The sequence below is a fragment of the Garra rufa genome, chromosome 1 (genome assembly GCF_049309525.1).
Source record: "Garra rufa chromosome 1, GarRuf1.0, whole genome shotgun sequence".
Taxonomy (NCBI): domain Eukaryota; kingdom Metazoa; phylum Chordata; class Actinopteri; order Cypriniformes; family Cyprinidae; genus Garra; species Garra rufa.
This window is the reverse complement of record NC_133361.1, coordinates 87,392,492-87,416,246: the sequence shown is the minus strand read 5'-3', so window position 1 is coordinate 87,416,246 and position 23,755 is coordinate 87,392,492. Positions and strand designations below refer to the sequence as shown.

Sequence of the window (23,755 nt, the reverse complement as noted above, 5' to 3'; positions counted from 1 at the left end):
TTCTTTATTTCCTGAAAAACAAAGAAAGTAAAATGTAAAATGAAAGTATTTTTTATTACATTGCTTTATAAACACTTGTAACATGCAACAGAATAATATTCACACAAGTTCTCACCTTAAGGCGATGCTCCAGTAATTCAATTTCTAGTGTTGCCTTTTTAATGGATAGCTGTTTCTCTTCCATTTGAAGCTGTATAAGGTCCATCTCCATGTCACTTTTTCTTATTTGTTTTTGAAGATGGACCTTATACAGCTCCTTTGCTGGCAACTGGGAATGCAACTCTGTCAGACAATAAAATTAAAATATGGACAACTGCACATAAATTCTTACACTGCTTAGATTGTGCATTGAGGTTGAAGGAACTTCATCTGTGGGCAAATCTCCAGGTATGTACTGGGAATGGACAATGACAGTTTCTTATCGTAATGTAAAAAGGGGGCATGCATTATAATGGTATGCATCATACCTCAGTGGATCTACCAGCATTGTCCACTTCTGTCACAGCAGATGTTGTCTCTTCATCGACATTTTCATCATCTTCATCCTTTAGTGGAAATATGCAAGTTTACATTATCTGGCAAAAAAAAATAAAAAATATCTAAAAGTACTAGAGGTGCCTGACAACAAAACACTTACAACTGTGACAGACTGTGTTCTTTCTGTAGGGTCCAACAATACAATCCCTCTTTCAGTATCCATAAGAAAATACAACGCATAAAATTCTCAATATCATCAAAGAAAAAACAAAAATGCAGGAAAAAAAAAACATGTCAAAGTAATACAAGATCACAGTAGCCTATCATATGCAGTTAAATAAAATAAGCCTGCATAAAAGGATTAAGCATGTTCAAAAAGCCTTTCAGTGACAGAGATAGTAATTTATTAAGTCATATAATGAAAACAAATCATAGTGGTAGACTTACATTTCACAATGTTACTTGTGGTGCATGGCGTGTGTGTTGAAGTGCCCCCTGGAATGCCAGCAACCACAGGTCGCCCTTTATTAAGGGACAGTGCCAGCTCCTCAGATGGAGTGAGGGGAGGTGGTGGTGGGCCCCCGCCAGTTAGACGGGCTTCAGCCTTCTTTCTATTAGCTACATGACAGAAAGAATATACTAAACCGTATTTAATAAATAGTTCAGTAATAGTGTAATCAAATATTACCTTTCTGCAGAATGTTTTTGTGTTTCATTTTGACTTGGCTCAGAGTTCTTCTGGCTCCAGAAGGATTACATCTTATTAAATAAGAAACCATATATTCCTAGTCAATATACATTGTCATTTTAAGCTAAAAAAATGACAGGCAGGACAAGTAAATGCTTTCATAGTGATTTAACAGTCAAAAGGATGTGGAAGGGGTGTTAAATTATTTGGCATTATAATAAAAGGGGAGGCGATATCAAATTTGCTATTTAATACACTCACGCATTTACTCTGTCCGTGATTTTTTTGCCAAGCCAACTCTCTTTCTTTAGCCGATGCAGCCGTATTGCTTTTTTTCAGTATTATTGGCTTGAATTCTTCGTATGCGTGCATTAAAACCTCCAACTCCGCTTCTGTGAAGTATGCCGCTCTCTTTTTTTCACATTGATTTTCCATTTTCACTCGTGAAATCGGCGATCCATTGAAAACGTCTTTATGTATGGACCGTGCGTGCGCATTAACTCTGGGTAACCAATAGGAGGTTGATTAAACTTACTCTTCTCAGGTGTTTTGGAACCGACATACTCATGGTATGCGGGTTTGGGGTAAATCAACTCAGAGGTTAAGATTTACCAATTGGTAAGTTAACCGAGCATTCTGGAGTACCCCCCAGGACTCTTGTTCAGCAACAAAGCCAATGCAAGTATCTATTTACTTTTATCTATTTATTGATATTTTAGATGCGTTTAAGTTGAGCCCATTTTTAAGGTGAATTGATTCTTTGATGATTCTCATTAGGTTGTGGTTATTTGATACTACATACTACCATTCTTCTTCTTCTTCTCTCTCTCTTTCCTTATTCACTTTCTTTATGCATATATGTGTTTTGATTAGTTTAGTTGTATGTTCACTGCAGATCCATTTATTAAATACCCTGTATTTTCACAATTGATTGTCTCTGTGTTCTGCTCACCATTCGAAGTCCCTGAATTTCTGATTTTGCTACATGCTACAAATTTATAGTTGTAATAAAACGCTCACGCTCCTGTGTAAATACTCTCGTGAGTCTGTTTTGATTTGAATAAATTAATTTAAAACCACTGGGTGGATTTTTGTCATTACGGGGTGGTTGTGTACACACACTGCCAACACACATTTATGTTCAAACATGTAAATGTGAACTTTGCATCCAGTGACCCCTTTGCATGGCTAGCCATGGATTTTTTTGATTATACCATGGTTTTTGCGAGTCTTTAAAAGTTAACAGCAGTTACTGATGTTTGCAGCTCAATATTTGAATGAAAGAATAAAAATGACAGCTATTTTCATTTCATTTGCATTTTATTGCTTACCTTCCAGCCAATCAAAATAAATATTTAGACAGACTATTATTTAAATTAATGTAATAATAAAAAAAATAAAATTAAAATAAAAAATAGTTTAAGGCTCAGCCTTCAGGAGTTCAACAGTGAATGTACAGGGGCTGGACAATGAAACTCAAACACCTGGTTTTATACCACAATTAGTATGACGTTGGGCCTCCTTTTGCTGCCAATACAGCATTTCGATGGAAAATATTACTTTTATGTTTATCAAACCACTCTTTCACCAATCTTGTGGTGTGTATTGGTGCATTATCTTCCTGATACATCGCACCACCTTCTGGTTACAATGTTTGAACCATTGGATGAACAGTCAATCTTCACACTCAACCAGTGAAGATTAGCCACCAGGCTGCGGAAATATAGCCATGAAACCTTCAACACTATATTGGCCAGTGTTAGTTTCATTGCCCACACCATTCCTCAATTCATATGGTTAATGAACTAATTTGGTGAAAGCCTGTAATGATTGTAATCTAATATAAACAAAAAAAACAAATTCAATGTAATTCAATTGTACTTACGAAAGAAAGACAAAATTAAAATACTCTTGAAATGAAAAAAATCTAAATCAAACTTGTTAATGTCTTTTGTTTCATCAGTCATATTAGTTCCTCAGGATTTTTTGCACTAATGTAGGTTATGCAACAATGAACAATGTACATCAAGGTAAAACATAAAACTAAACATAAACTATTTGTTAAACATAGATACCAGGGAAAAAAGTAGATAAAAAAAAGATAAAAAAGATGAAAAGATAAAATTGAATCCTAATAAATGTATTTATGTCTTGTCCGATAAGACGATCCTATTAGACAATTCCTAATGGAATTCTTTAGGTACGGTTCCACAATATGATAGAATTTCCAATTGCAATCTGATACAGGATTCCTTTAGAACAGTGGTTTTCAAAGCGGTCCTGTGAGCACTCCTCATCTATCACACCTGATTCAACTCAGCTCATCACTAGAGACAACAAGACCTCAAATGGGTGTCAAACATGAGAGACCTACAAAATGTGCAGTGTTGGGGGTTCTCGCAGGACTGTATGTTTGTAGAGTCATTTACAGCTTCAAATGTGGCTCAACCAATCAGAATCAAGGACCGGAATTGTCTGTTTTATACATTTTAGTTGAAACACTTTCCAGAATGAGGGGATCTTTAGACTTCTCTCTATTGTGAATTGTTTTTATGTGCCTAACAAGGTTTCCTTGTAGACTAAATCTCTTTCCACACTGTTTGCATGAGTGAGGCTTCTCTACAATGTGAACATTCATGTGCTTGTCAATGCTTCCTTTTGTACCAAAACTCTTTCCACACTGACAGCATATGTAAGGCTTCTCTCCAGTGTGAACTCTCATGTGCATATCAAGGCTTGCTTTTTGATTGAATCGCTTTCCACATTGTTTGCATGTGTGAGGCTTCTCTCCAGTGTGAACATTCATGTGCATTTCAAGGCTTGCTTTTTGACTGAAACTCTTTCCACATTGTTTGCATGTGTAAGGTTTCTCCCCAGTGTGAACTCTCATGTGCATATTAAGGCTTGCTTTTTGACTGAAACTCTTTCCACACTGTTTGCATGTGTAAGGTTTCTCTCCAGTGTGAACTCTCATGTGCATTTCAAGGCTTGCTTTTTGACTGAAACTCTTTCCACACTGTTTGCATGTGTAAGGTTTCTCTCCAGTGTGAACATTCATGTGCCTATTAAGGCTTGCTTTTTGACTGAAACTCTTTCCACACTGTTGGCAGGTAAAAGGGCTCTCTGTTGTGTGAATATTCTGGTGGACGTCAAGGCTTCCACTTTGATTGACTTTTAGCTTTCTTTTGAAACTTTTCCCACACTGTATGCAGATGAAAGGCTTCTCTCCAGTGTGGACTTTAAGGTCTTCTTGTTGATTGAAACTTTTTCCACATTTAAAGCATGTGAAATAACTCCTGGTTTCTGTCTTATGAGCTCTTTTTTGTTCACAAGTCTTTTCAGAATATTCTCCAGTTATGAAATCATGAAGATTCTCAAACTGATCTTTCTCTTCAGTTTCATTCAGTACTTCTCTCTCCTCTTTCAGCAATGTAAGGCCTAAGGTAGAAAAACAAAGAGAAAAAAAAGTTAACCCCAGTTTAATGCCACAAAGCAATTAACATCAAAATATGTAGATATGTAATGCATGTATGTTAGATCCTATACCAGGGTGTCCAAACCTGATCCTGGCCAGAGTTTAAGCTGGCTGTTATACAAAAAAAAAAAAAGATAATCTAGGAAATCTATATATAGACTTATCTATATATAGACTGACCTCAATTATTGCCATTTTTGTCTTCTAGGTGATAAAATTCAACAAATTTAGAGAAAGACGAGTAAAAATTGAAAAGAGGACAAGATGAAAATTCATCAAACAAAAATTCTACCTGACTTTATTAAGAGATTTTAGCCAATAATAAAAGTGGAAGGTTACACTTCTTCTTTCTCTCTCGGCTTACTCCCTTCTAATCGTGTCACCACAGCGGAGTGATCCACACAGCCAATTTGGCAAGTTTTACACCGGATACCCTTCCTGACGCAGATGCAGTTAAATACATGTAAAAAAATTGTGGAACAATGGCATATATCATATCTTTACAACATTAAGCATATCCCCTATTGTTATGGGTATAAATAACACCGTCTCCTATCTGGCAACTGCCTATAATAGCAGACAAGGCACAATACTTTGCTAGCCGTTTAGCCCTCTTTTTGGGCATCCTAAGTTGTTGAAGCCCTTTTACAACCAGCCTGTGTACATGTCCCAAGCTGCCAAATATATGAAAACAAACAGACGACATCGATAACCTATCTCTGAAATAGTATTTAAGAGTGGTTGATATTTAATGACTTTGGTCATAAAAGCTTCCTCCATACTAGAGTCAAAGGTACATGCAACCTCCAGACATTAAAGCGTTCAGGGTGGATAACAAAGCTGAACTAACGGCCTTCCAAGATTCTTTTACAAAAGATGTGAAAGAGGAGCTGAGCAGTTTTAAGCAAGACGTCAATCAAAAACTGAACGGGCTTGTCACAGACCTAAACGTCATGGCAGAGAGGATCAATGAAGCGAAGCAAAGAGTGGCAGAATTAGAGAAAAAAATGCAGCCGAGTCCAAAGAGATACTTGGCCAGAGCATCCAAATTCAAGAACACTTACAAGAGAGATTGCTAGATCTTGAAACACGCTCACGTAGAAATAATAATATGGATTTTTGGAATCCCAGAAGGAAGCGAAGGTAATAACGTCCAGGGTTTGGTGGAATCGATTATCAAAACGGAGCTGTCTCTCAGCGACTTGGACCTCAAAATTCAACAATGTCACAGAGCACTCGAGCCCAAACCACCCGCCGATGCATACCCTAGATCGGTAGTTGTATTTTTCCTGGAGTATAGGACGAAGGACTTCGTTCTGCATGGAGGAAGAAGGAAGTGCACTGGAAAGGAAAAAGGATCTTCTTTGACCAAGACTATCCACCTGAGATCCAACAGAAAAGAAGGACATTTGCACCGATCAGGAAAATTCTGAAAGTGAAAGGTATTTAGTTCCAAACACCACCACTGGCGAAACTGAAAGTCTTTCTGGAAAATGGACCGGTTATATACAACACTCCAATGGAAGCTTCGAAAGATTAAAAAAAAAAGGGACTCCTGAGTAGCGAAGAGGCAGCCAGAATAGGGCCTTCTGGAAAAGTGAAACAGAGATCCTGGGAAGTAGCCGTTGCGATATCAAAGAAGAGTAAGGAAGCACATTGAGCTAAGAATCGGGAGAAACTGCGTGGATTTCAAAGAGACAACACAAGCTCCGACGGAATGAACGAATGAAACTGAAATATTCCATCATAAAATTTAGAAACATTGGTAAGATGTATTTGTGGATATATCCTTGACGATGGACATATAAACTGAACAAAACAGAACGGATACGTCGTTTGAGCTGCCATGGTGAAAAAAAAAAATGAACAATTGAAGATACCATGTTCGAAATTGAGTTACTTTACAACAGGTGTTAAGTTGATGTAAGATAAGGGCGATATAGCCTTGTAAAAGGGACTATTATCTCCTGTGTGAATTCTCATGTGACTTTCAAGGTTTCTTTTAGTACTGAAACTCTTTCCACAAACGCCTCTTTCCAGTGTGAATTTTCTTGTGGACTTTAAATCCTTGTTCATTGAAACTCTTTCCACACTGTAAGCAAGTGAAAAAACTCCTAGTTCTTGTCTTTTGAGCTCTTTTTTGTCTACAATTATTTTCTGACTGTAAGGAACAAAACGATTTTTCTCCAGTTATGAAATCATGAAGATTCTCAAACTGATCTTTCTCTTCAGTTTCATTCAGATCTTCTCTCTCCTCTTTCAGTGCTGTTGGGCACAAGGTTGGAAAACAAAGAAATAATAGTTAACCCCAGTTTAATGCCACAATAGGTAACACCAAAACATGTCGATATGTAATGCATGTATGCTAGATCTCATATCATAGTATCCAAACCTGATCATGGTCGCCTGGTGTCCTATAGAGTTTAAGCTAAAAGGGGAATCCGCTTTTAGCGGGCGGCCGCAGTTGGAATCAGCTTCCAGAAGAGATCAGATGTGCTAAAACATTAGCCACATTTAAATACAGACTCAAATGAAATGTTTAAACCCTTACTTATGAGTAAATCAAGAGTGTGTCCACGATTGTGTGTAGGCCCATGCACATGCTGAATCAGGTCAAAAGTGTTCAAAACCGTTATAATTTCTTTTGTGGTTTTGATTTCTGCATTTTCTATGTGAACATTAAAATCCCCTGCAATAGCAAAACAGTCAAACTCTGAACCAATCGTTGATAGCACACTTTTGACCTGATTCAGCAGTTCTGTGAACTCATCAACAAAGACTGGACAGTAATTTGGGGGCCTGTAAATAATGATAAATAGAATGAGTGGAGCCCCTTTCAGCATAATCCCTAGATATTCAAAAGACATGTACTGACCAAATGACACTTGCTTGCATTGATAGACATCTTTAAAAAGAGCTACTACACCACCACCTCTTCTAACAGCTCTGCAGACTCTCATGAAAGTAAAGTTAGGAGGGGCTGCTTCATTGAGGACTGTTGCACTACCGCTGTCTTCTAGCCATGTTTCATTTAGAAACATAAAATCCAGGTTGTTTGTGGTTATCAAATCATTGATCAGAAGTGATTTATTTTTTAGTGAGCGAATGTTTAAAAATGCTAGCTTGATGGCATTACTTTTTGTCTCTAGAGCAATCTTAGTTTGATGCAGGATAGGCCTCAGATTAGATGGGTCAACCGTACGGCTTGGGATGGCCTTAGACTTTCTTTCACATATTAAAACAGAAATAGGGAAAACTACAGGCACACTGGGTTCCCGCTTGTTCTGTAAACATTGCTGAGTGTTGCTGCTATCGTAGCGGGGACCCGACACACATCACTGAGAGCTGTTATCAGTTGTTTTTGGTTCACTCACAGCAGACGGAGGAGGGTTTGGGCCCTGACGTTGTGGCAGCGGCCGGAGAGCTCTCACAGGAGGAGGAGGAGGGCAAGCTGGACCCACAGGTTTTGGTGGTTGTGGTGCCCGCCGTTTTTTAGTTGCTTGCAGCAAAAGAGTGGGAGAGTCTGGTTCCAGCATATACCCGTTCCTCCATTTTCTGTGAGAAGCTTAGAAGTGGAGATGCTGGAGAGAGGGATAATGAGTCTGGTGAATGGAGCTCTGGCTCTGATGTTTCCAGTGGCTGAAAAATTTTGTTGTCCTGGCTTCCCTGGCTGTTTACCAGAAAGTCGTCCTTCGGTGCTGAGTCTTGGAGCTGTTGCAGTACGTCACAGTCTGTCTGTGATGAGCTCTGTGGGCAGGACTCAGCCAGGAAAGTGTCCATAAGCAGTGCTTGTTGTGGCTGTGTGGCGTTGTCAGTGTCCTTGTGGGTTGTGTTGACCATATGATGACTCTGAAGCTTATAAGATGTCCTGTCGTCACGCATACATTGTCCAAGTGTGTGTGTGCCATTCATGTTGGGTAGACTGGCACATTCCACTGATGGATGCTGGAGTGAAAAATAGATATTGTCCTTTAGCACTCTCGCACCAAGTTTGTTTGGGTGGAGGCCATCCAGTTTGAACAGTTGTCTATGGCCCCAGAAAAGGTTGAAGTTGTCAATAAAGTCTCGTTTTAGACTGCAGGTTCATTGTAGCCAGGTATTCAGTCCAAGCAACCGTGAAAACATGTTAGTTCCCCTTGCTGGGAGTGGTCCACTGATGAACGACTGAACTTTCAGTCTTTAAAGTGTTTCAATGAGCTCACCGAAATCCTTCTTTAGGAGTTCTGACTGCTCTTTCAGAATATCGTTCTTTCCCACATGGATGATGATTCGATTTGCAGTCTTGTGTTTCATTAGAATATTCCGAAGTTCCTTGTTCACATCAGAGACGGTTGCTTGAGGAATGCAGCATCTAGTTGTAGTTCTGCTACTTATATTTCTGATAATGGAGATGGAGCACTATCAGAGTCCTGGGCTCGGCTGCGCTCTGAGCTGAGTGCCGCTGTCTGCTCGAACTTGCACGCCTGTTTGTAGCGATGTTAGCAGCAGGTTGATACGATCCATGTTCAGTCACATTTGGGGATTCCTCACCCACATTCATTAATGCTTCAAATCTGTTTTCAAGCAGTATAGGGGGTGGTAAAACACCAGTTTTTGCAAGCCTTGTCATAGCTGTATCTGGAGTAGAGGATGATATCGCAGCAACTGGTAGGCAAAAAGTCTCCTTTTTCGTAATGTTTGTATCAAAAATGTGTTGTCAGAGCACTGTGCTAATATGATGAAGTTAAAATCTTAGAAAAATATGAGAAAAGTTCATAAACAGGGAGAAAAGCGCGGAGCAGTAAGCAAAAGCGTCCGAACAGTAGCAAAGCCGGAAGCAGAGTCCCTATTCCAATCTCAAGAGACGGACTAGCAACCGATGCTAGAGATTGCACTCTTTAGCCTCCTTGTTAGTGCATCCGCCTCCCATGCCGGAGACCCGCTCGGAGCGGGTGCAAGTAGGGCCCGAGTGAGAGGGGGTTACACAACCATTTTTAGTTAGAACGTAATTTTTTGTTTTTAGGGGGGCCCCTTAGCTGAGTCAGTGCACGGGGCCCAGAATTCCCAGCGACACCCCTGGTCATGGACATTCACTGAACCACACCCACTCCCTCATTAGTTAGCCCGGTTACCTATTAGCTCATTACCTTAGCCCTTTGTAGAAATAGTCCTTGTGTTTCCCCTGTGCCTTGTCAGTTGTTAAATGTCTGTAATGGTTGCTCTCTGTCCTGGTCTGATTTTTTCTGTTTCGGATTATTAGTTGTTGTTTTTTTGGATTTTCAATAAACTCCTGCACTTAGATCCTCACTTCATCTTGCCTAATCTTCGCTTTGTTACAGAACAACAGACCAAAAAATGGATTTAGCAGGAGTTTTGTGCAACCCTCTGAGGGCCCTTTGCGCCATCTTTCAGAATGGCCGACCTGTCGAATGTTATGTGGAAGAGTTCCTTTTACACAGCCATCCTTTTATGCTAGCTTCACGTCTGCCAAGCCAACGCCCGCTAGCGTCACGTCTGCCAAGCCAGCGCCCGCTAATGTCACGTCTGCCAAGCCACAGCCTGCCCATGTCACGTCTGCCATTAGCCATCCTGCAAAGTCTAGTCATTCACAGCTCCTGTTCCTGAAAGGTCAAGTCACGTCACGTCACAGCTGCTGTTCCTGCTAAGTTGAGTCATGTAAAGGTTTAGGTTCCTAAGTTAAGCAGCACTTTCTGAGTCAAGTCAAGCAGCACATCTTGAGTCAGGTCAAGACACAGCCTCACCTCCTGAGTCAGGTCAAGACACAGCCTCACTTCCTGTGTCAGGTCTAGACACAGCCTCACTTTCTGAGTCAGGTCAAGACACAGCCTCACTTCCTGAGTCAGGTCAAGACACAGCCTCACTTCCTGTGTCAGGTCAAGACACAGCCTCACTTCCTGTGTCAGGTCTAGACACAGCCTCACTTTCTGAGTCAGGTCTAGACACAGCCTCACTTCCTGAGTCAGGTCTAGACACAGCCTCACTTCCTAAACCAAGACACCGCTTCACTTCCTGAGTCAAGTCAAGATACTGCTTCACTTCCTGAGTCAAGCCAAGACACAATTTCACACCCTAAGTCAAGACACAACAGCACTTCCAGAGTCATATCAAGACACAGCAGCACCTCCTGAATAAAGTGAAGTTGCTGCTGCTCCAGTAAAGTCAAGCCTAGTCACAGCTGCTCCTTCAAAGCCAAGTCAAACCACAGTTGCTCCTTCACCACACCTACTCCCTCATTAGTTACCCCTGTTACCTATTAGCTCATTACCTCAACCCTTTGTATAAATAGTCCTTGTGTTTCCTCTGTGCCTTGTCAGTTGTTAAATGTCTGTAATGGTTGCTCTCTGTCCTGGTTTTCTCTGTTTCAGATTAATATTTTTTTTGGATTTTCAATAAACTCCTGCACTTAGATCCCCACTTCGTCTTGCCTCGTCTTCGCTTCATTACAGTATTAGTCAGCTTACATTTTATTTCCATTTACTGCTATTATAAAAATACACTTACATTAAGGATTATAATTGTACATGTGTCACAGTTAATGTCCAACAACAAATATTTTAGCAAAATGTCTACTTTTCAAAGAATTATTGAGCTACTACTATATTGTGCTCAGTCTGTTTAACGTGCTGTTTTACTTGTGTAAAACTCGTCCACTCCTTACAGTAAACTTGATATGTTTGCATGACTTTCTAACATTTACAGATGAAGAATATGCCCTCAGGAACACACAACATCTCAAATGTATTAAACAACACAAATAGATCCATAATCGACATTAAGGACTGCTTAAGAACAAGCGTGCACATCAAATTGCCTTCACTGACTGAACCAGGATCACATTAGTGAGATTGTGTGACCTTAAATGGTCATTTATGGAACCACTTTAACCCAGATTGATTTGTTATTTTATCTCAAGTCAGGTTTTGGACTTTAATCCCAGCTTCTTAGTCTTTTTGAAACAGCCCCCAGAGGTTGACATGACATAACATAACATAAATTGAGTTAAGGTTAGGAGACACTGCCAACTAAACCATAAGGGCAGTCACATGATTGGAGCTCCAGGGAGAAGCTTGCATACAGAAGCATAATACACCTGGTATGGTTGCTTCACGAAGTTCCATGGAGCAGAGGACTTAATTCTCATAGATGAGAGGGGGACCCAGATGTTTTCCTTGGGAGAGGTGTGCTAATTGGAGACCCTCGAGAGCAGGGGGGTGAACATCTGCCCTGGAGAGCCTGTGACCCCACAGAGTTTTGCTTCAACCCTAATCAAACACACCTGAACAAAATAATCAACGTCTGAAGGGTTACTAGAAAGCTACAGGCAGGTAAAATTTAATTAGGGTTGGAGCTGAATTCTGCAGGACGCTGGCTCTCCAGGACCGGAGTTTGTCGCACATTTTTTATTATTATTATATTTTACATGTTTCTCTTTATTTAACACACCTGATTCAGATGACCAGCTCGTTAGAAGAGAGCTACGTGCATGAACTGTGTTCCGATTGACATGATCCCTACACAGTGTTCATTGCTCTCTACTCCCTGACCACGGGAAATATGGTAAAATTTACTTCACTTCGGAACGTTTATTCATGGATTTGCGCTGCGCCGGTGCCTGCAGCGTCTTCACACAGACAAAACTGTAAAATGTGACATCATATACCTCTGTAAATAAATATAAAATTTAAATTCACGTTTCGCACTCTTTAATGCTCTTTGAATGGAACATATACACTCACTTCGAACTAGAATCATGGCGGGATATCTGATGTCCAATTAGCAGGGAACTTCATGGTCAAACAGAACAATTGCTGTACGTGAAAAGAGATACGTACAAAATATGCAGAGCAGGAGGGCGCGAGGACTGACATTGGTAAACATTGCTCTAGAGTGAAGAGACAGGAGCAGCCTAACAGGGAAGGGGGGAAAGGCCAAATAAACTGATATGACTGTGCAAAGAGCTCATGGAGAAAAGTCCTTAGCTCTCAGATCGAGAGAACAATGCTCCATCCGAGACTGGTAGCTTTATCAGGCATTACATGCAGACTAAATAAAAATATCATTGAAAATTTGAAAGCTGCAGATTCGTTCACTAATGAAATGCTGCCGTTTCTAGGAGACTCACACAGTTCTGTTGTGGATTTTGTTGGATCTATTATTGCTTTGTTGTAAAATCTGACAATATTGACAGTGTTTGTGTTTAAAATGTAAAAGGCTACATTTAAAATGTTCACTTAATATTACCTTTTTGTTTAACTTATAAAATCAACAATTGAAAAATTTGAATATTCAGAGAAAATTGCACTCTTGCTCATATTTTAAAGATGAAAAACAGTAAGTCACACAGTATGTTTCTGAATCGAAGAGAGTTTCTTAAATCAATCGCTCTGTACAGTCTGTAGACATTTGTTCTTCATGCTATTAAGTGCTACATAGGGTTGGGAATCGAAAAACGATTCCAATTCTGTAATCGGATACTTAAGATAAAGAATCGGATACTTGTTATAAAATTAAAATTTCGATTCCTCGTTTCGATTCCTGGGTGTATTTTTTCATCTAGTGATCTGCCAGGACCTTCTGCGTGTGCAATCTGCCAGGACCTTACGTGGTAATGTAAACATAAGTCGATAAGATGGATCGCGGTAAGCATTTAAAAGTGTGTCTACGCTTTGTAAAAACCGAAGACAAATCTACTGCTGCACGCAAACTTCATCTTAGAGATCTTCAAGGGACGGATTTTAGTCCTGCGCCCGCCCGCTCCAGAAGGAATATATGTTATTTCGTCCCGCAAAAGCCCACATAAAAGTAACTTCTATCCCCGCGGGAAGACAGGTATCTACTTCATCTCTTGGCTGCATGAAACAAACCCTCCCGGTAATGTAAAGGCAAAGATGACCAGAGTAATAGTAACGAATTTGATTGAAGTCGCGCGAGCCTAATGTATTCATTCTTGTAAATCGGAGTCGTACATAAAGCACGCATAAGTCCCCTGTTGATTCACAAACTACTCATGCTTTCGGGGCTCTGATCCATAGTATTTTTGCGTGAAATTTCAAAATATTTGCATAGTTTTCAAAATGAATGTCCTGTGAGTTTTTTATAATAAATGCTATAGAGGTGGATCTTGCACATATGAGCACCAGCATAAACAGATTTACTATATATTTACTGTATTTTTCATTTATATGTTTATTTTATAATAAATACAAACTGTAGATATTCAGTCACTTAAGAAAGAGTACTCTGAAGTTGTGAAGAATGTCTGAATTAAATAGTTTAGGTGCTTTAAATCTGTATATGTATATTCATGTTAAAAAGTTAGAGCAGAGGGTTTTCTTTTAAATTCAAAAGTATACCTTTAATTTAAAGTTTGTTTGAATTTTTTTATAACATACAGGAGAAAAATAAAAAGGCAAAACAAATGTTTAGGTTAATAAAAAAGGTTCAAAAATAAACACCTTTAGAGGAAATGTCAGCCATAGGGGGGCCTTGCAAAATTGACCCGAGAAGAATAAAAAAAGGTTGAGAACCCCTGTAATAAAATAATATGTTGCAAGCTAGCACTGAAAATAAACATGTTTGATATAATGTTTGACTTTTGTGTTTGTTGTTTTTTTTACTAAATTGGAATCGAAACTGGGAATCGAAAAGAATCGGAATCGATAAGTGGAATCGGAATCGAAATCGATAAAATTCAAACGATACCCAACCCTAGTGCTACAAATCTACTTTAAAGACACAATGAACAGGAGCATGATTTGCTAAAGCAGCACAATCTGTGGGCATTCAAAAATTGAGGTAACTTAACGTCGTTTACTCAAATGTATCTGTTTTTATACTAAAAGTGGCATGTTGCTTGTCAGAAATACTTATTTTAATGTTACTTTAAGTTGGAGTAGAAATAAACAAATGCCAAAGCTCAGCATTTTGTTCACGTACCCCTCCATCAGTTTGAGAACCACTAAAATACAGTAACTTCTTTACAGTACTTTATAAGAGTACTGCTCCACTCTGATGCTCCTGAACAGTAGTCATTTATTTTTTTAATTATTCATTTATTTACTTAATTATATTGCTATTATTTGAATTATTTTCTTAATTTGTTCTCTTTATCTATTTATTTATTTTATATATTTTGTTCCTTCTTCTTTCCCTTTTTCCTACCCCCCCCCCCATTCCCTCCTTTTTTATATTTTTATATATACAAGAAATAGAAGTGTACAACTTATACATTACAATCTTACACCTCACATAATTACAACTAAATGTAACTTGTTCATGCTTATTTTTATTGTCAGACTTTTTGTCATTTTTTTGTAGATAGCATGCAGTAGCCAAATATGATTATTCACATTTCATTTTATATATATATATCAGGGCTGCCAACTCTCACGCATTCAGCGTGAGACTCACGCAATTGACACTTTTCACACGCTCTCACGCCACACATCCATTTTCTCACGCAGTCAAAAGCACCCTCAGTTAAAACTAATAATAAGATATTGGCTAAACAGATTTGGCAAAAGCTCCAGTGCGTATTTGTGTTTGTGCTCTGGAAATCGCCAAAAGACAACGTGTTTTCGTAGCGCTGAGCAATGTAGCCAATCACAGACATATATGTTGATCTTGAACGCCTGTGATTGGCAATTGCGTTCTGAATTCACTCACCTCTAAACGCCAGATTGCACTTGTGGACTCTCACTGTAAATAAGCGGTTCATTGATAATAAAAGGACTTTTGCGATTAACTGAAGCGACACGTTTTAGTGATTATCAATGAAGGGCTATTGCGCACTCCAAGGCTATGTATAATCCGTTTAGAATTTGAATAAAAGTTTTGTTTTTCGTCCTGCTAACAGCTGTATACCCGGTGCAAGAAGCAGAATTTCGGGAGTGATAAATCCCTCATGAATGAAGGATTAATTTTCGAATATGAGAAAAATATAATTTCTCAGAACAGCAGACTACAGAAAAATATTTGAATTTTCGTGTCAAAATATATATATATTTTTTAAATGCAGTTGCAATTATTTATAATGACTAAATCTAGGAATTCTTTTACTGCACATAACTTTTTACCACAAGAAAAGTAAATAGTTTTGCAGCACTGCAACAGTTATTTTACATCATTTTATAATAAAAACACAGTATGACATTTTTATAAATATATTTAAAAATAACAAATAATTTCACAATGCTGAAGTCAGACCAAATTTTAATAAAAAAACTGCTCATGCGAACGTGTGTAGCACCTTTTTTGTTTCATGATTTAAAATGCAGTGTTTAGTTCTAATTTTCAATTTATTAATATTTTTTAACTGCAAAAACATTTCATTGCCAGAAAAAAAAATATTTATGGCTGGTAAATTCTCTCAAATCACCAAAAAATGTCGCTTGTATCATGAATAAAATGGCAGATATGGCAAAAAGTTTTAGGCCGTGCTTGTAAGTGTAGAAATTACAACTAAAGTATTGTAATTCCCCTACTGTAGAATAAGAGAAAATAACATACTGGTGAAATACTCATTTTTATTTACTTTACAGAATTGTTTTCCAATATTACTGTCGTTGGAATAATAATATAAAATTATTATTATTATTATCATTATTCTTTTTTCAAATTATTTTTTATTCTAATATAGACTGAGACACTATATCACAACTAATAAGAGGATTAAGTCCCCTTTAAACCTCAAGATCAAGTCAATTCACCAGCTTTTTTCTTTGTTTAGTTTTCACACTGAAACTGTATTGGAGCTTTGAATTGTGAACTCTCAAAGTACACCAGATAGATGAATTTAACTGTAAAATGTACAAAATTTTCTTACGGGGGAGCATGCCCCCGGACCCCCCTAAAGACACTGCTGTGGGAATTCTCACTCCAAGCTGAACTCAAAAGTTGGCAGCCCTGATATATATATATATATATATATATATTGTTTAGGCTAATTCCATATTATTGTTACAACTGAACCAAATGCATGATGTCTACACACATTATTCATTAATATCTTTAATTTCAGCTTTGAGAATAAAAATAAAAACCAACCTGTTTGTTCCTCAGTATCTTCATGTTTGACTCTGAATGTTTCTTCAATCTTCATGTCTTCACTCTCCTCTTTAATAAACTCCATCTTTATAATAGTGTGTCACATGGATCTCTGTTGATTCTCCAGGAGTATATCAATAGTCAGTGCACTAGTAGAACAGTCAGAGTTAATAGACTTAATATAAAATTTATAAAATATATTCAAATTACACAGAAGGTTCATATTTAGGTAGGCTACTTTTGATTTATATTTTGTATTCGATTATTTGTTCATATCTAATATATTACACTTTAATGAAATCATTCTCGGTTGTGATTCACTCGTTTGTGTTTGTTGTTGTCGTTTGTAGTCCGCGTGCCGCTGAATCGAATCACTGAATCATTTCACAAATGATTTGATTCAAATGATTCGGATTCTCAGTTTCTCTCATCACTTCTCATCATCACACGATTGATTCATGATAGAGAGAGCGAACTGAGACGCAGCTTCTCTGTTACTAAAGGCTAACGCTTTAACTAACACTAAATAAAGCATTTCAACGTTATATTTAACAATGGTGCATTTATTTATTTTACATAGCTTGTAAATTATTTCACTAATGTAACAGTTAGCATTGATTCAAAAACTTTAAAAGCACAAACCTTTCTTCAGGCGACTCACAACAGATGAGGAGCTCAGCGCATCTTTATGACGTCACATCACCAGAGCAAAATAAAAGTCCATTGCTGCACTGCTCTCTAGAATCACAAACACATCATAGAAATGTTGATTAAAGAATTGAATGTCGTACTCATATGATGATGCTTGTCTAAAGTTATTAACATCATACATCTAGGAATACTTTTCTCTATTTTTTAATGTATTTTTTTAATTTATAACACTATACTGTTTTTAAACTGTACCTTCCCAGATAGCAGACCAACACTGAATCAACATTGAATCAATGCTAATGCATCAATCATATTATCATTGAATCAATGTTGAAATGTAACATTGTTCTTTCATCAGTTTTGCACCCTGAAATAATGTTATTTCAATGATGAAAAATCGATCAAGATGGTCATTAAGTCAACATTTCTTCAACTTAAATTAAATCACGTATTTAACATTGAATTAACATAGAAACATTATCAAATCAATCATGCTTTTTACTTTTTTCCATCAGAGAACATGCATGACTGTAATTAATATGGTTTTAAAACAATAAGTCACTCAAAGTAAACATCCTTCAGTTTACATACAAATGTGTTTATTTTTGCCCCACACTATTTGAACAAGAAAATAACATTGAATTCAGGTAAAGCTAATTATTATTTTAAAAAAATCCAACAACAAAAAACTTTGTGGTAACTTCAAAAAATATAGGCCCTGATTCGCAAACAGGGCTTAGCTTAAATCAGGACTAGACCTTAGTTAAATTAGGCTATTTAAACAGCTTTTATAAAATGCAAGGGAAAAAACACATTACTGACAAAGCAATGGCAATGACATTTTAAAGATATGAATGCAATATGCAAAGTTTTGAACACTGGACAGCCTGTGTTACAAATAATGACTGTTTTGAGTTTTGTGTCTAGAGTTTTGAAAAATTACATTAAGGTTCAGTTATTAGTGCAAAAACGATTGTAAAAAAAACTGTAACACACTGAAATTAAAAGCATACTTTTTGTTTCTCCATGTGATTTCATGTTTATTGTCTGCAGCCGCAGCCCTTTGTGTGTAGTTGGTAGACCCCATAGTTGATTATCAAATTTTGTTGAGTGGTTTAACATTTCCTAAATGTAAGGTAAGATTTTGTAAGATATAAGAATCCTAAATGAAGATTTGCTTAAGGGAGTGTATTACAGAAAATTCCTGTCTTAGGTCTTAACTTAAGATTTGATCATTTAAGTTCACAAACTCCTATTAAAGAAACAAATCTTAATTTAATTTACAATTCTTATTTTATCTTAAGAAATATTTTATGTGTGGTAAGGAAAACTTAAACCGCTCCATAAAATGTTCTATAAAACTTTACTGTCTCTCTCCATTCAATAATGGCTGATTTAGCTGAAAATTGAGTGTTTAATCTTGTCATTATACATTACTGGCACTCTATTCTCCAGTCTGATACTATTCAGTGCTTTGACACAATCTGTATTATTAAAAGCTCTATATGAATAAAGATGATTGATTGATAAACTACTGTCAAGTCTGATAGCTAGCAACCAACTAAGATCAAGTAGCTGCTGAGGTAAACATAAAATTAAAATGGAGAAACAGCAGAATGGTTTAACTTGGAGAAACACACATTTAACAGAAACTGACTGTATTGTCCTCCGTTCAAGGTCCCGCTGGGCTCGCAAGGCACAGTTGCCATCCCTGTCCCTGGCGTTGGTGAACCATTTGCCAAGGGCTGTCTCAGCTTCTTTTTTGCTTACATTTTTTAGCAAAGGGTTTTGCTTCAGGCTACCTGTGAAACAAAACAATCAATTTTATGTAGAGAATGCTACTGCATTCACAGGAGCATGACCTATAATCAATAGGCATGCACCAAAATGTTATACTCGTGTAACGCTCCACTCGTGTACTGCTCATGCTCAAGTAAAGAGCTAAATCGACTCAAATAACGCACAGACAGATTTCAGCATATAGCACTACGCTACTGTGCTGCAATGTGGTGAAGTACAGCTGTACTGGGCAACGCTGGTGAAATAACACTTCCCTCTCATGACTTTATGCTATGCTCACATGCTGTGAAAATAACAGTTGGTAACACTTTCTATGAAGCCTGTATTAATAATACATTATAAGGGTAATCATAAGGCATTATAATGAATGCATAAAGCATTATAAAAATCTTATAATGTGTTATAACATCTCATGAATACTCATAAAATAATTATAATACATTTAACATAATATTTATGTATTTGTGATCATGACTTATAATAGTATGATTATTTATAGCACACAATGAAGACTGTATTGAATCTACTTCATTTATAATAGACTATTTCATATCTAGACATTGTTTATTTAAGATCTGAACAGTACCTTACAATCTAATGAGTGCTTAGGTGCTGAGTAGGATATAGAGGTAGCTGCTACAAAGAAGAAGTAGATTTGTTTGGAGGAGGGAGCATGTGGTTGTTACCTTTGGCTGCCAGAAAATCTCAAAGTCCTGATTGAGAAACCTTGTGTTTTTAGCTCAATCTGTAAGTACTTGTTTGTTTGTATTTGGAGGTTTCACTTCAAACACTGTTGATGTTTAATATTATTTAATGTTTATTTTGTAGAAAGGACTCCTTGATATCTTTATATGTCTGAGGTTGGTTTCACACTGCTCTAAAAGAAAGGAGAGTGTCCATATCAGCTAGACATTTATGCAGCAAAAGGACTTTGCATGTTGACCTGAAAAGGAGGAAAGCTGAAGTTGGATTGTTGCTTCAAAACCATTTTTCAGCGTACTCAATGTTTTTCTACATGCTGTTCCAAACCTGCAACATTTGGGGAAGTGCTATATATACAATTTTTTTCTCACTACTGCAAGGCCACTGAACTGCTCATTATTCTGTCTTCTTTCTGGATCTGATGTCAATTGCTTTAAGTTTCTGAAGTATCTGATGATTTAATAAGAGCGTTTAAGCTAAATTTGAGCACTAAAGAAAAGAATAAACAAAGATTACATAGAATCAGCTCGGTGGTTGTTTCTTTAATTTAGTAAAAACAAAGAAATTACTCTGGTTACATGGGAAGTGTTATAACTTAAAGAAAGATATGAACATCTTGGATTACATGGGGGTGAGTGAATTATCAGGAAATATTTTCTAATAGTTTTAAGGTAAACATATTTAATAAAAAGTTTTGATGAAACTGTCCCATGTTTTTTTTTTTATGTAATTGTGCTGTATTTCTTAAAAAAAATAGCTGAAATGTAAAATGTTAATTTTATATGGCATTTGCACAGACTTTGTATTGCAGACTGTTTTTTGTCTTTTAAATAAAAATGTTAATTGTCCACCTTGAGCATGCTTTGACACTTTATTGAAGGTTTTTTATTGTAATGATTTGTAAAATACTAGAGATGTTCCGATACCCTTTTTTCCTTCCCGATACCGATTCCGATACCTGGGTTCGGGGTATCGGCCGATACCGAGTACTAATCCAATACCTGGGTGTGTAATTTTATATACAGCTGTAGATAATACTAATAAATTATTTTATGGTGTGCTTCAGACTTATCCCTTAATAAAACAAACATACACTGATATATACAGTGAACTATTATTATTTTTACTATATGACATACATTTGAGAGTAATATTTTTTTTATAGTTAGCATTACTAATCTGGTTTTCTGATGTACATCAGCCCTGTTTATAACAGAGAATTTTGGCCAAAAGATTCTCACTAGATCTCGCAGCAACCTTATTCATTGTGCGGCATTTTCAAATGGCCCTCACTGGATCTCGCAGCAGTAACAGTGTCGCAAAATCAACATTGGCTCCCGAATAAAGCTGTTCGGGGTTTGTGCAAGTTTGTTTGCGTTGCGGTCCAAGCTGAGTAGCTCAAATGTATCGTGTTAGTTTCGCTTTTGTTTCACGTGCCGTTTTTTGTTTCTTATCTGAGACAGAAATGGCAGTGCTTATGAGTTGAACAATGCTGTGGTCGCGCCAGTGTGACCGCTCACGAAAATTAGTCACACTGGCAGAAAAAATGGTCACAGTCTGGAGCCCTTTAATGTTACCTCAAGTGTCACGCGCGCTTTAATAACAAAACCATGCGCCTGTGCCATTCATTAACACAGAGCCATGCATAATTCATATTTAAAAAGTCAGTTTGCGGCTTAATATTAGTCCATACCACGATTTGATTCAAGTGTAATTACCTACCTTTGATTAATGCATCAAACTTTGACAAATTCCGTGACGTTCCGCGTTAAACTGTAAATTCCATTTTATGACTGGATTTCGTCCATGTTTTCCGCATCGCGGAAATCAGCCCTACATATGAGACATGTCGCCGTTGGCTGGTTGGTCCAGTCTGAGATACTGCCAAACAGCGGACATATTGATAGCACATTTGTATTTCTTCTTCACCGCTCTAAACAGTGGTTGCTTGTGGCAACACAGCACTACTCTCCCTGTGTTTGCATTCTGAACAGCGAAGAAGAACTGGCTTCCGATTTGCTAGCGGGAATAACTTATATCTTGTTTAAGAAAATGGTATCGGATCGGTACGTGGGTTCAAGTACTTGCCGATTCCGATGCTAGATTTTTTTGTAGTATTGGCATTTCCGATACTAGTATCGGAATCGGAACAACCCTATAAAATAACAGTAACAATTTGGTTTTACACTGTAAAAAAAATGGTCGTGAGGTGAGGTGAGGTGGGGTGGGGTGGGGTTGCTGCCGGGGCCTCCGGGTGTGTGGCTAGGGCGCGGGCGCAGGTTCCGGCACATCTCGGGGGGGCGGCCTGGTCCTCGTGGGCGTAGGCTGGCCCCCATGTGGAACCCCGGGTGCAAACCCACTTTAAACCCCTTTGGGCAGGTGGGGCCCAAATGGGTCTGTCATGAATTTCCCGATTAAGACCCACATAGGACCCTTACAGGTCCTACTTAAAACCCACCTGGGCATCCACGGCTGACCCCCATGTGGATCCCGGGTGCAAGCCCACTTTAAACCCCTTCAGACTGGTGGGCCCCAAATGGGTCAGACATGTATTGCCCGGTTAAGACCCACATAAGACCCTTACAGATCCCACTTAAAACCCATCTGGGTATCCACGGCTGGCCCCCATGTGGATCCCGGGTGCAAACCCACTTTAAACCCCTTTGGGCAGGTGGGGCCTAAATGGGTTTGGCATGAATTGCCCAGTTAGGACCCACATAAGACCCTTACAGATCCCACTTGAAACCCACCTGGGCATCCACGGCTGGCCCCCATGTGGATCCCGGATGCAAACCCACTTTAAACCCCTTTGGGCAGGTGGGGCCTAAATGGGTTTGGCATGAATTGCCCAGTTAGGACCCACATAAGACCCTTACAGATCCCACTTAAAACCCACCTGGGCATCCACGGCTGACCCCCATGTGGATCCCGGGTGCAAGCCCACTTTAAACCCCTTCAGACTGGTGGGCCCCAAATGGGTCTGACATGTATTGCCTGGTTAAGGCCCACATAAGACCCTTACAGATCCCACTTAAAACCCATCTGGGCATCCACGGCTGGCCCCCATGTGGATCCCGGGTGCAAACCCACTTTAAACCCCTTTGGGCAGGTGGGGCCCAAATGGGTTTGGCATGAATTGCCCAGTTAAGACCCATGCAGTACCCTTACAGGTCCCACTTTTAGTACGTCTGGTCTTCCACGGCTGGCCCCAATGTGGATCCCGGGTGCAAGCCCATAATGGGGCCCACATTTGCCGCCCATGAAGCCCTCATCTGGGCCCCACATGTCATTGCTGGCTGGGACATCACCCTGTAAGCTGCACCCTCAGGATCAATCCTTAGCATGCCTGCCCTCACTCTTTGCCTCTGCACTACTGTGCCCTCTGCATACAATCTTGCTCTGACTGCCTTTGGTCCAAGTTCATAATTGACACCAACCAATTCTCTTATCCGCTCATCATGCTCTGAATCGGAGATCCTGGAGTACCGACCCCTTAAAGAGATGAAGAACTGTCTGTTAGGGAAATGAGAAAAAAAAAACATGATTTTTTCTAGTAGTGTCAAGATAAACTAGACTCAGAGACAGAGCGAATAAAAACAGCTCACAATTCAATGTTGATAAATAAAGGTAAGTAAATAGCAGGCAGTTTATAAGTGACAGTTGATGGATAACTGGAATATTATTGTTTAGCAGGTATTGTGAGGAGAACAGAGGTGACAAAAAGAATCATGGTAAGCACACACCTCAAAAAAGCACAGTATTTACATCATCTCAAATTGCAGTTGCAAGGGGTGTGTATCATCAGTCATAATACTCTAAGCTTTTCTTATCACTCGCTGCTAATCCAAATTTAGTTAGGCTCTGCAGTGGGACACCAGTAATTTTTTTTTAACAGGTCCTAACTTTAGTTTGGAGTC

General features: G+C 38.4%; 2 protein-coding genes across 2 annotated transcripts in view; one reads left to right on the top strand and one right to left on the bottom strand.

The window, feature by feature from the left end:
* LOC141340027 (uncharacterized) overlaps positions 1–23,755 on the top strand; it is a 158,193-nt gene that overhangs the window by 93,645 nt on the left and 40,793 nt on the right. The window lies entirely within an intron of this gene.
* Positions 2,507–16,830, bottom strand: LOC141340059 (uncharacterized). Its single transcript, XM_073844997.1, has 2 exons — positions 16,686–16,830; positions 2,507–4,603 (listed from the first exon to the last, which is right to left on the bottom strand). Exons 1-2 carry the CDS (start codon positions 16,768–16,770, stop codon positions 3,624–3,626), a joined length of 1,065 nt encoding a protein of 354 aa, XP_073701098.1. The 5' UTR covers positions 16,771–16,830; the 3' UTR covers positions 2,507–3,623.